A 13309-nucleotide genomic window follows, 5' to 3' on the forward strand; every position below is an offset into this window, starting at 1 on the left:
CACTACTTTAAACTCGATTATTTCGTCGTAAATTAATTTTTTATTTTTTATTTTTTATACCAAAATTCATAATTTTTTTTTCTCTACAAATAGAGACTTGGTTCGTTTGATTTGAACACAGAAAAAAAAAACCCAATTTTTCACTACCTTAATCTCATCAAATAACTAATAATCAACTTACTGAAACCATTTTACCAGCAAAATGGTTTCAGATTACAACTCTCTGAAACCATTCTACCAGATAAATGGTTTCAGAAGCAAACACAATTAATAAATTACTCACCGAAACCATTCTACCAGTAAAATGGTTTCAGAATACAACTATATGCAATCATTCTACAAGCTAAATGGTTTCAGAAGCAAATAACTAATAATCAACTTACTGAAACCATTCTACCAGCAAAATGGTTTCAGATTACAACTCTCTGAAACCATTCTACCAGATAAATGGTTTCAGAAGCAAACACAATTAATAAATTACTCACTGAAACCATTCTACCAGTAAAATGGTTTCAGAATACAACTATGTGCAATCATTCTACAAGCTAAATGGTTTCAGAAGCAAATAACTAATAATCAACTTACTGAAACCATTCTACCAGCAAAATGGTTTCAGATTACAACTCTCTGAAACCATTCTACCAGATAAATGGTTTCAGAAGCAAACACAATTAATAAATTACTCACTGAAACCATTCTACCAGTAAAATGGTTTCAGAATACAACTATGTGCAATCATTCTACAAGCTAAATGGTTTCAGAAGCAAATAACTAATAATCAACTTACTGAAACCATTCTACCAGCAAAATGGTTTCAGATTACAACTCTCTGAAACCATTCTACCAGATAAATGGTTTCAGAAGCAAACACAATTAATAAATTACTCACTGAAACCATTCTACCAGTAAAATGGTTTCAGAATACAACTATGTGCAACCATTCTACAAGCTAAATGGTTTCAGAAGCAAATAACTAGTAATCAACTTACTGAAACCATTCTACCAGCAAAATGGTTTCAGATTACAACTCTCTGAAACCATTCTACCATATAAATGGTTTCAGAAGGATTTCGGTGTCCAAATCAAACGAACCAAGTCTCTATTTGTAGGGAAAAAAAATTATGAATTTTGGTATAAAAAATAAAAAATAAAAAATTAATTTACGACGAAATAATCGAGTTTAAAGTAGTGAAAAATTGCGTTTTTTTTTCGGTGTCCAAATCAAACAAACCAAGTCTCTATTTGTAGAGAAAAAAAAATTATGAATTTTGGTATAAAAATTAAAAAATAAAAAATTAATTTACGACGAAATAATCGAGTTTAAAGCATAAAATGGAAAAAATCACGCAGACCCATTCATATGCTGACACGTGGCTGCCTTTTTCAAAAGTAAAATTTTCTCTCTCCAGCTTATAATCTAGTGTGGCGCAGACAAGATGGTAGGATGATCTGGGCTGTCTGATCAATCAGACAGCCTTAATGAGATCACATCTTGGCTGTCTGATGGAAATCAACGGTCTGTAACCATGGTACTTCCGTACGCGCGCGACACTGGATCCACGTCTATTAATTTTTAAGAAGGTGGGGGCGCGTGTCAGTATTTTTTTTTATGTAAAATTACAGAAATGCCCCTGTTGCTCTATTCTTTCAAAAATTAAAAGAATGGGTATTTTGGTCCAATTGAAAAGGTGCACCTTGCTAACTTAGACCTAACTAGGGTCTAAGTTAGAAAACCCCATATATATATATATATATTTTAATCAATTGGTATAAATCATTATCTCAAACAAAAATAAGAAGAACAATTAACCTCTATTTTTCAGAGAGGATGTACGTCGTGGTTGGAATTTTGCCCATTTTCTACAAGAACTAGTTTATGCATATGTTTCCAATCACATTGAATTTGTGTCGAAGTTGTAGCAGCTCTCACATAATTTTAAAAGACTCGTCATAATACCAAACATATACTATATCGCCCGCTCGTCACTCTTCTAATGAAACATTGATCTAGCCATCGATCTTAGGCATGCAATTTTTGACTATAAAAATTCTAAATAAAAAATGGATCAAATATATTTTTAGTCCTTATAAAATTTTCAAATTTTATTTTTGTCCCCATAAAAAAAGTACGTTTACATCCTACAATCCTGCAAGCACTTTTAATCTTTACTATTAAGTCAACATATATTTTGAATGATTTATTTTTCAATCATGTTTAGAGCGTTATTAAAATTCCTCCTCAAAAATTTATAATTGTTTAATATGAATAAATATGAATTTTGTAAACGATAAAAGCTCAATATAAAAGTAACGAAAATTTAGATCCGTAAATCAAATTTTAAGCTCATTTTTTATTGAATAAATTTTTATAATATTCTAAATCTACATAAAAAATATTCAAAAATATGTGTTGATTTTATGGTAGAGATTAAAACTACTAGTATAATAATTTTATAGAATATAAAAAAGGTGTGATTTTTTTTATAAAAACAAAAAATAAAATTTGAAAATTTCACAGAAAGTTAAAATTTAACCCAAAAAAAGGGTTGATACTTCATCATATTATTTTATTTTAACATATGTATATCACTATATCTAGAGATATTCATTTAGATATTTTAAAATGGTGAGAGTAATTTAAAGATGGGAGCTATGTCTTTGGTCAAAGTAGATACTATAGTCTTAATGCCAAAGAGAGGTTGCTTCCAGGAAGTAACATTTGTCCATTTAAAGATAAGATAAGCAATGCAATATATACAAAACGTGGTTTTTAGTTACATCACATTTTGGACTACTTGTTGTTCCTTGTGTTAGGGGTTAGGGGATCTTTGAGGCTGTCTCCAAGTTTTTGGTCAGAGAAAAAAGGTTTGAATCTCACCATTCATAACACAACTCTTTTTCTACGTCTTATCCTTCTAAGTTCTAAGTTAATGGCGAAAAAATACAATACATATCGTTCTTTCCGTTTCATAATAAGTGATCCGGTTGGAATAAAAGAAGTATACTTATACTATTATATAATATCTCACATGGTACTTTTGCCTATATACATAAAAACTCTACAAAATTAATGGTGTACACAAATCAGAATGTGTCGGAATATGATCAAACGGTCATTTAACTCAATTTTTCTCGGTTTGAATAAAAAAATAGTAATGTTTCTATCGAGTCCAGCTAAACCAACCTAGTGATGATGAAGTGGATTTGGATTTAGTCATTGGATCCTAAGTGACACTTCAATAAAATCATGGTGAGGGTAGGTCATTGGATTCTCTACATACTACAATCAAAGAACCATGTTATTATCAATCAGTGCGTTATAGAATTTACGATTGAGATCGAACGATAAAGATTAATAACTCAAAAAATAAATAAGAAACTATATATTATAGATTGAGATCGAACGATAAATATTAATCACTATTTGATTGTGGGAAATCTATTTCCAACTCACTCCTTCTAAAAAAATATGCAGTCTTAAAAATTGTATCATAATTCCAATTGGACAATTGTTTCCTTTCTTTCCTTTTAGTCTTTTACCTTTTGTTTTCAATTATAATAATTATTTTTTTACTCAACCATACTAGTTAAATAGTATTTTAACTGTGAGGGAGTGAACCAAGCCCCTTCCTAGACACACTAACCCTTTATTTACACGAAAAATATAAGCATTTGCACTTAGTTTATACAATTATATTTGGTCAAACTTTGATTTTTAATACGAATAAATTATACATACGTGGTTGGAGGAAGAGAAATCTGACTTGGTGGCTATGTTGCATAGGTACGGATACGGTACCGATATTCGGTACTGGTACACGGTATGATATTTTTAGAAAATTTAAGATACGGGTACGTTAGTATAAAATATTAGAAAAATTATTTTTAAGTGAATTATTATCATCATGCTTTGAATATTTTATTTTTTTTGTCTACCGTCTCAACTATTTTCATAAAAAATGAGAGATAATTGAAATATAATAAAAAATTATAATATTTTAAGAGATTTTTCAACAGTCAATATGTTTTTTCCGTATTCATCGTCATAAATCAATCAAATAAAAATGGGTACGGAATCGGTGCGTACCATACGAGTACCATGGAGTATCCGGTATTGATACGTACCCAGTACGGGTACTTCACCATTTTAGGAGTACCGATGCTACATATCTTGGTGGTATAGCAAGTGGCAACTATATATGGTTTCTTCATTTCTTCTTTGTTCTCAATCGGTTCTTTACTCTTCAGCAAATTTCAAAATCCATTACTTCTTTTACTTGTATTTATTTTTTGTTCTAAAGATATTAATTAACAGTGAAACTCACGCATATTAAATATTAAAAAATTGGAGTATTTCAATAATCTTTTATCATCTAAATTGTATTTTTGAGATGATAATTCATCTATTATATACTAGTAGTACTGAGTATCACTTTATAGAAAATGGAATAAAAAATAAACTAAACTGAGTGTTATTTTTTTGGATTACAACTTACAAAGAGTCGAAACTTAGAAAGAAAAACTAAAATTTAAGTAAACGAAAAGTGTGTTGGGGTTGATTGTGAAGTCTCACATCGGTCGGTTTCTTAAATAAAAAAGAAGTGTAATTTAATTTATGTGTTGTAACAATTTCACATAATGATATTTTATGATTGTCGGTTTAGAAAATGGTCGTGATTTTTTCTCCAATTTTAAAATTTTCACATTATATTCTTGTATTGTTGATTGTGCTCTTTTAAGTTTTTCCAACGGAGTATAGACTCCAATAACATCAAGTTGAAAATAAGAACTAATAACTTGAACATGACATGCTCATAATCACTACTATATCTTATATTTTATATTTTTTAATGTAACATTAGCTCTATCTTTTATTTTGTCCTCAAATAAACAGTGTTTAAATCAATTTATTATTCTTATACTCCACAAAATATTTATAACACTTACTAAAACTCCAATAAATAAATAAATAAGAACTTACGAAAAAATCAATAAATTTTTACGTCCATTGAGTTATTTATTGTTTTTTAATCATTGTAATTTTTTAAACTACATTCAATTAGAAATTGAGGAGAAACATACTACTCATTCCATCTCATATTATTTTCCATTTTAGGACATTAATTAAAATATCCATGAAATAAATTTAGGTGGACTATTTCCCTTGGACTAATACCAATGTAGAGTGTAGGGACTGGTATATATATATACAATTAAAGCAAGATTAGTATAAGTTAATTAACTAGAAAATATGCCATGGAACTCTTCAACAAATGCTTTAATGGATTTAAGCGCGTATATTTGTATAAGTTGGGTTCAATCACTATCATGCATGAGCTGAAAACAACTTAAAAAAGGTTTTATTTCAATACATTCTTGCACTTCAAGGCATAAAAATTTGATTGATTGTTATCATAGTCTCTGTTATATATTGGTTAGTTCATTGTCCACGGACCACCATTAAATCAAATGTCATAAAAAGATTTACTAATTTATTTCATTTTATGCAATTTTGACTTTAGATTTTTTTTAAAAATAAATAAATGTGAAAGCATACACATAATCTATAGAATGCATTTAACAATTACATATTTTATCAAATTTTAGCACCATCTCAGCTATAAATTTTTCAATTGATAATTCTAATTCATACACTTTTCTTTAAATTGCACATTCACTTCTAAAAAATAACTCAAATTCTTAAGTAGATAGTAACAAGTTTACAAAGTCAAACTACCTTGCTCATACAACCAAACCATATCACTACTTCCTCTCTTCTTTTACATCTCTCCTACCTTAAATTTTTACACCATTTTTTATAGGCAAATATTGGTGGTTAATTTATAAGGTGGGAAAAAATGTTAGTTACACTTTTTGTGTGTGTTTTTTTTTTTTTTTTTTTGAATGGCACACTTTGTTTGTGTTTGAGTTTAGTCTTTTAGTGTGCACTGACATTTACTAGTACTTCTTTATACTTTTCCAACGTTATTGGTGTCTGATTTTGATGATGCATCTTCCATTGAAAATTCTGGTTTTCATGGTTATTCTTTTGTTTATATTACTATCAGCTTAGTTTAGGTTCAAAAAATGATACAAGTATTTTTTTTTAGAGTTAATTATATTTTTAGTCTCTATAAAATACACTCCTATTAAGATTATACCCCACCTTTTATCGATTGTTTGTTTGCTTTCAACGCAGATCCAAACACTCATTTAGACGTTTTACACACCACCTTCTTGATTCTACCGTACCGTGGAATGCGGATTACGATCAACTAGCATTTTTACACTCGCAATTCACAAAGCAGGTCCTTCAAGAAACTCGTTATTAAAAAATCAAGAATCGCAAAGAAATTGTGGGTGAGTTAAAATATGCAAACCCAAGTCATGGAAGGGACACGCATGGGTGAGTTAAAATATGCAAAACATGTAGCGGAAGAAGTTCATCAACCTTGCATTCTTCTGCAGGCAGAAACAGTCATAGAAAGTTATTTTTAAGCCGTCAAGGGGCACACGACTCTGTTCACTGAGAGAAGAGTGAGGGCTATGCAATTACAAGTAAATTTACAATAAATTGGTGGCTACAATTACAATTGCACAATGAGCGTGCACGACTCTGTTCATCAACCTTGCATTCTTCTGCAGGCAGACAGTCATAGAAAGTTATTTTTAAGCCGTCAAGGGGCACACGACTCTGTTCACTGAGAGAAGAGTGAGGGCTATGCAATTACAAGTAAATTTACAATAAATTGGCGGCTACAATTACAATTGCACAATGAGCGCGCACGTGAGAGGATCTTAAGGAAAATGCACAAAATTGGAATTACAAGGGTCCAACTCATTTGCACCCTCTGAAATTGTTATTTTTCATTTCTTGTTAATTTACAACTATTTCATGAAGTATTGTAGTAAGTATGGGTTTTCTATATCTTCTAAGAAGCAAAGAAGAACATACAACACTAACAGACGAGAGAGCCATGCATGCACCAGCAACCCATGGTGGAAGCTTGATCCCCAGTGAAGGAAATAAAACCCCTGCAGCAACTGGTACGGCGATAATATTGTAGGCCATCGCAAATACATAATTCAATCGAATACGAGAAAAGGTCTTCTTAGAAAGATCAATAGCTGTGATCACATCTTCCAAATTATCTCTCATCAACACATAATTAGCGGCTTCTATTGCAATATCTGTTCCAGCTCCAATTGCCATACCAACATCTGCAGCAGCTAATGCAGGAGAGTCGTTTATACCATCACCCACCATTGCAACTATACTTCCATCTTTTTGGAATGAACGAACAACATCAGCCTTTCCTGCAGGCATAACCTCTGCCCTAACATCTCGAATACCAACCTGTAATGAAACATCATATTTTTTAGCAAAGTTTGACTATAACATCAAGTTCTGCACAAAATTTTAAGTTATTACTGTCATGAAGTAGCGGATATTCGGTATGATTTATAATGAAGATATGATTAAAATATTTGTTTCGTCAAAAGAAAAAAAAATTATTAAAATATTTGTAGTAATAAATTTAAAACCATAGCATTTCTTTCAAACTTTACTCTTGCATTTATACACAAGAAAATCAACAGCTTGCTTGAGAACCAAGACCAGGTATGGTTTTTTTATTTTATTTTATCAAAGACCAGGTATGGTTTTCATACTACATACTACTATAACACTACTATTTTCCATGCAAATATGTTGGCTTTCTTGGGTACTAGAAAAAGTCCATACGTTAAATGCATAAATTAAGCACAACCTTGGAACCCCACTCAAAATTATCACAGTACCAAGATTTCTAACCAAAACAAAAATATTAGAGAAACAAATACAAACCTCCTTGGCAACAGCGCGAGCTGTTCTCCAGTTATCTCCTGTAACCATAACAGGTGTGATTCCCATTTTCTGGAGGCCCTCTATAACAACAAAGGCTTCTCGCTTAAGTGAGTCTGCAACGCCCATGACTCCAATCAATATACCATCACATGCTACAAGGATCCCAGTCTTGGCACTTTCTTCAAGCTCTACAACAAAACTTTCCACTTCAGTAGAAATATTTATGCCACTTTCCTCCAGCAGCTTCCTGTTACCAACCTGATCAGAACATACTGCCTCAAATAAGCAACTATTTGGACAAATATAAAACACATTTATCTATTCTAAAATAAGCCTTCCCCTAATGAGATGCGTCCCTCTCCACAAAACACATTTTTTGTTAACAAGACCCGTGTTTTTACACAGGTCACAGCTAGTTCCATTCATTAAAAGAGAATCACAACCATACTAGAATACTAAAAAAAATAAAAAACATTACCAAAACACGCTGTCCATCTATAACGCACTGCACACCCCTTCCTGGAATAGCAGAGAAGTCTGAGGCATCATAAAGCCACCCTGATTTTAACTCATTGACATCATTCTGGGAACCATTGGTAAGAGAGGACCCATCAAAGAAGTGAAAATGGCGTGCATATTGTAATATCGCTTTTGCCAGCGGGTGTTCACTGCTAGCCTGAATTTAAAATTTAAAAATAAAACAGTTAAAAAAATAGTTGACAAAATTACAGTAGATAACTTGATTCCTTAATAGGTATCATAAGAAATGCAAGGTCAAAATTTTCTAACACAATCAAAAAGTCAAAAATAACTAATCTTCTTCAACATCACTCCTAATCCTATTTCAAAATGCCAAAACACTGTTAGGAAAGTTGAGTTGTCTGTGTCGAACAGGAGGAAGGAAATTTAGAAAAATATTATTCTGTCCTTTATTGCTGGATCTAGGTTCAAATTGTAAGTATGTGACAACACCAAAGACAGACAATAAGAATCAAAGAGAACAATCATCATCAAAAAAATTAAGAGTCACCTCAGCAGAAGCCACCAATTTAAGAAATTCTCCACGGTCCATTCCTGCAAACACCTTGGCAACAGTGACAGTGGCTTTACCCTGAGTTAGAGTTCCGGTTTTATCAAATATAACATACTTCACCATCTGAGCCCTTTCTAAGGATTCTCCTCCTTTAATCAGCACACCGTTGTTTGCCCCAACCCCAGTTGCCACCATGACAGCAGTTGGTGTTGCCAAACCAAGTGCACATGGGCATGCAATCACCACAACAGATATAGAAAACATAAGGGCAAAAACAAAGTGATTTCCATTTTCCGGCAGCCATTCATCCGGGTAAGCTCCAAGAGCCCCAGCAGTATACCTATTATTAAACAAAATATGTCCACAAGAGTAAGGGATAAGCATTCCAATCACTTATTAGAATCAATTTTTAACAATATGCCAAAACTAGTCAAGGTAACCTTACCAACATAATAGTGTCAATAATGACAGAGCTACAATTGTAGGAACAAATATGCTTGCTACCTGCAAGCCAAAAAAAGGGTACCTGAGTTCATTAATATATATTCAGTCATTGGTGCCAATCAACTAGCAAGCAAGATTATAAAGTTAAGATACCGAATAATTTGAATATTACGTGAAAGCAAATAAACATGAGTTTGAATTATGACTGAACAACAATTAATTTTTATGAATAATTTCATATAAGGAGCTCCAGTGAACAGAGGGTTAAGGCATCAAAGTGTTGTTCCTACTCTATGGGCTTACTCATATTTTCATTTTCAGGAACAGCAGCCCAGGAAAACTAAATGCCGACTCCTTGCCCCTCAATGTGTCTTTTAGTTACAAGAACTTCACAATCATTTAAAGCGTGAAATTATGTGTTGTCATTTTTCAGGACATTCAAAAACAGATAACATTTCACTTAGTTTCGAAATTCATTCATGAGCTGAAACTTTCTTTACCACAAAGAATGGAACTGATCTATGTAAAAATGCATACATGATACAACAATAATAACAAGAAAAATGGAAGCCTATGCCAGTCCATGTTACAAGGATTCGGCAGAGTTTTATATTGGCCACAGACTTCTTAATGAAAACCCTCCTCTTTCTCCAAGCTTTGGATAGGCTATGTAATGCAATGTAGGAATTGCATAAAAATGCTTACACTATCAATCTATCATTAAACACTTACAGAGCATAAAAACCATCAAAGAGCACGGCCAGAATACTTACATAATCAGCAAACTTTTGAATGGGAGCTTTGGACATCTGGGCTGTCTCCACCAAATTAATTATCTGACTCAAAACTGTATCGGATCCTACTTTGGTGGCTTGAATATGAAGGACGCCATGCAAATTGATTGTACCTCCAATAACAGATGCATTGATCTCCTTCAAAACAGGTATAGATTCACCAGTCACCATACTCTCATTCACATAACTTGAGCCCCAGCTAACAATACCATCAGCGGGAATCTTTGTACCAGGAAGAACTTTTAATGTGTCACTAGGTTGAATAAGCAGGGAATCTATTTCTCTTTCTTCAATAGATTTACCATCTAGAAATAAAACAAATATTGGCAAGTTATAATTTGATGTTATGATGAAATCTAGATGATAAATGACATAACCATCACTAATTTCAACCTATATATAAGATAATCAGGAAATCAGCTGTTTCACTTCCATTTTCTTAAGAAAACAAAGCACATAAAATGAAAGTGTTGTGCACCTTTGTCTTTAACAACCAACAGAGCTGTTGCAGGAGTCAGTTCTACTAACTTCTTAATGGCATCAGATGTCTTTCCTTTGGCAAGACATTCCAAATATTTGCCCAACAATACAAATGTTATAAGCATAGCACTTGTTTCAAAGTATGTTGTAGACCAAAATCCAGTAAGAGCACCATACAGAAGAGCACAAACAGAATAAACATATGATGCCGTAGTTCCCAAAGCAACCAGGACATCCATGTTTGTTGAACCATTTCTAAGAGCTCTGATAGCTGCTATGTAGAAGCGCTTTCCAATCACAAATTGGATGACACTCACTAATGCCCACTTCAACCAATCATCCATGAGGAAAGGCCCGCATCTCCAAAGCAATAAAGAGTATATAAATGGAATATGAGGACAAATTACCCCCATGAAGAAGAGAGGAATCTGCGACAAATGCATCAAGCAAAAATCAATGCAAAAGATTGGAATGAATAAACAAGAATCTAAACAAAATAAGGGACAACAACATTACACAGGCTCTCAAATTCTAAATATGATTCCTTTCTGTAACAATATCAAGAGTCTCATTTTACTTCAGCTACATGTTTCTATGGAAAAAAAAATATGACACAATACCACTTCCAATAGATGAATTTTCTGTCCGGACTAATTACAGCCCTTGCTCATTCTACACTAACACCTTAAGGTTTGAGCATACAGTAGTTACTAACTACATAATTTCTTACCCCTACTCACTATTTCTCTATATCTACACATGTCATTTAAGAGATACTCACACTAAAGTTCGACGAAACCAAACAAACAACAACAAATATGTTAAGCAATACTCACACTAAGAAACAAGCTGGAAGTAAAAAGTCGAAACATGGTTTCACTCTCTGATCCATCTTTGGAAGCCATTCTGGCATAAGGACTTCTAACATGCACCTTAAACTTGCCATTACTAACTGCACAAATCCCATCAAACACTGATCTAGAACTTAGAACTTGAGGATCAAAAACAACATTAAGTTCACTCAACAAAGGATCAAACCGAAACTGCCTCACCCCTTTAAAACCACTTAACATACTCTCCAAAACCTGAACATCAACAACACCAACAACACCTAAAACAATCTCATCTTGACTAGTACTCTGCACAAAAGAAGCTTCAAAACCAGCATCTTCAATTGCACTAACAATTTCTTCTTTACTAATAACTTTTGGATCAAACTCAACTTCACCTAATGAAGTAGCTAAAGCCACCACCGCTTTTTTCACTCCGGCGATATTCTTCAAAATTCCCTCAACAGAATTCACACACGCCGCACACGTCATACCACCAATCGTAAACTGTCCAACCACCGTACTATCACCAACCGGTTTCGGTCCAACGGAAACCGGTTCATGTAAGATCTCAGCTTCAAAACCTGCATCTTCAATTGCATTCTTAATATCTTCATCCTAGGGTTCACAAATATCAAAAACTTTCTAAAATCAGTAACTAAACACTTTCACAAATCCACAAATCAAAGCAAAATCATAAAAAAATTCAAAAAAAAAGAGTTAAACCTTGACGAGGTTTTTATTGAAAACGACGTCGGCTTTATTCTGAAGTAAAGCGACGGAGGCTTCAATTACGCCGTCGACGGACTTAAGAGCGGCTTCAACGGAGTTTGAACAAGCGGCGCATGTCATGCCGGAGATTCTAACCTGAATCCGTTTGGTTCCGTCTTCAATATCGCGTTTATCGTAGGAATCTAGAAGGCGGACATCTTCAAGGTCGCCGGAGTCGGAGTCGTTACCGGCGCCGGCGGAAGTTAGTTGAATGCTCGGCGCCATGATGATTAGAGAGAAAGAGAGAATGTAATTTGAATGTTGTGAGGTGAATTACGAGAGAAAGGAAAAAGAAAAGATGTGTTATATATAAAGAGGGAAAAAAGGTGGAAGGAAATTGGAGAGAAAAAAATGAAGAAGAAAGAAAAAAACAGTTTCCGATGGAGATGGTGAGACAGCAATAATATTTGTAAATTTGATTAATATAATTTTGTTAATTAATTAATTAATTTAAATTTGTTGTTAATTAATTAATTAATTGTTAATGATGATAATGTATTAGGTGAAGACAGCAATTTGTTAACGAAAGTGGAAGGTGAAATGGATTGGAGATTATTGTTTTGTTGGAGTTGGAGGGAGATTTGTTGTATGTATTTACGGATATGCCCTTTGGGTATTATGGAATGACGAATGAGTCCGTTGTACTACGCTGCTAGTATTGTTGTACTGCACGCGTTTCTGGTTTTTCCGTCAAACGTGACTTGTTCTGGAATGGAAATGGAATTACAGTACGTTTTTTCTGTTCAAAGGTTGCTTCCGGCAGGCTGGTCAAGGAAGGTCAATTATGTTTTTCTTTGCATTTACACACATGGTACAAAATATATTTTATATGGAAATGTATGTTTTAAAATTTTAAATTATATTCCTTTAAAAAAATTTAAATTATAATAAAGTATAAGTATATAAAATGTTTTTTTAAATTTTGGTTCATAAAATTTAGAATATTTATAAAGATAAAAAAATTTATCTAACTTTAGAGAATATGTGCATTTAAATTTTGGTGAGGCATACATCCCTTGGTTGAATGTATTTTTATCTGATAATCGATAAGAACAAATCATAGAAATAGATTTTTATCTGCTACTTACAATTAACTTTTTTTTTATTAAAT

General features: G+C 32.8%; 1 protein-coding gene across 1 annotated transcript; it reads right to left on the reverse strand.

Annotated features, from left to right (window-relative positions):
- Positions 1-6713: 6713 nt before the first annotated feature.
- On the reverse strand, positions 6714-12788 carry LOC123918747 (copper-transporting ATPase RAN1-like). The gene is made up of 9 exons (XM_045970890.1): positions 12154-12788; positions 11434-12045; positions 10596-11025; positions 10097-10422; positions 9325-9383; positions 8877-9219; positions 8325-8522; positions 7847-8104; positions 6714-7357 (listed from the first exon to the last, which is right to left on the reverse strand). Exons 1-9 carry the CDS (start codon positions 12421-12423, stop codon positions 6878-6880), a joined length of 2976 nt encoding a protein of 991 aa, XP_045826846.1. The 5' UTR covers positions 12424-12788; the 3' UTR covers positions 6714-6877.
- Between the last annotated feature and the right edge of the window lie 521 nt (positions 12789-13309).

The sequence above is a fragment of the Trifolium pratense genome, linkage group LG3 (genome assembly GCF_020283565.1).
Source record: "Trifolium pratense cultivar HEN17-A07 linkage group LG3, ARS_RC_1.1, whole genome shotgun sequence".
Lineage (NCBI taxonomy): Eukaryota > Viridiplantae > Streptophyta > Magnoliopsida > Fabales > Fabaceae > Trifolium > Trifolium pratense.

Excerpts from the sequence above, each read along its gene's own strand:
- LOC123918747 (XM_045970890.1), bottom strand. The coding sequence starts at position 12,423 with ATGGCGCCGAGCATTCAACTAACTTCCGCCGGCGCCGGTAACGACTCC. Across the intron at positions 11,026-11,433 it reads CTTCCAGCTTGTTTCTTAGT|ATTCCTCTCTTCTTCATGGG; the intron begins GTGAGTATTGCT and ends CATTTGTCGCAG. Across the intron at positions 8,523-8,876 it reads AATTGGTGGCTTCTGCTGAG|GCTAGCAGTGAACACCCGCT; the intron begins GTGACTCTTAAT and ends TTTTAAATTCAG.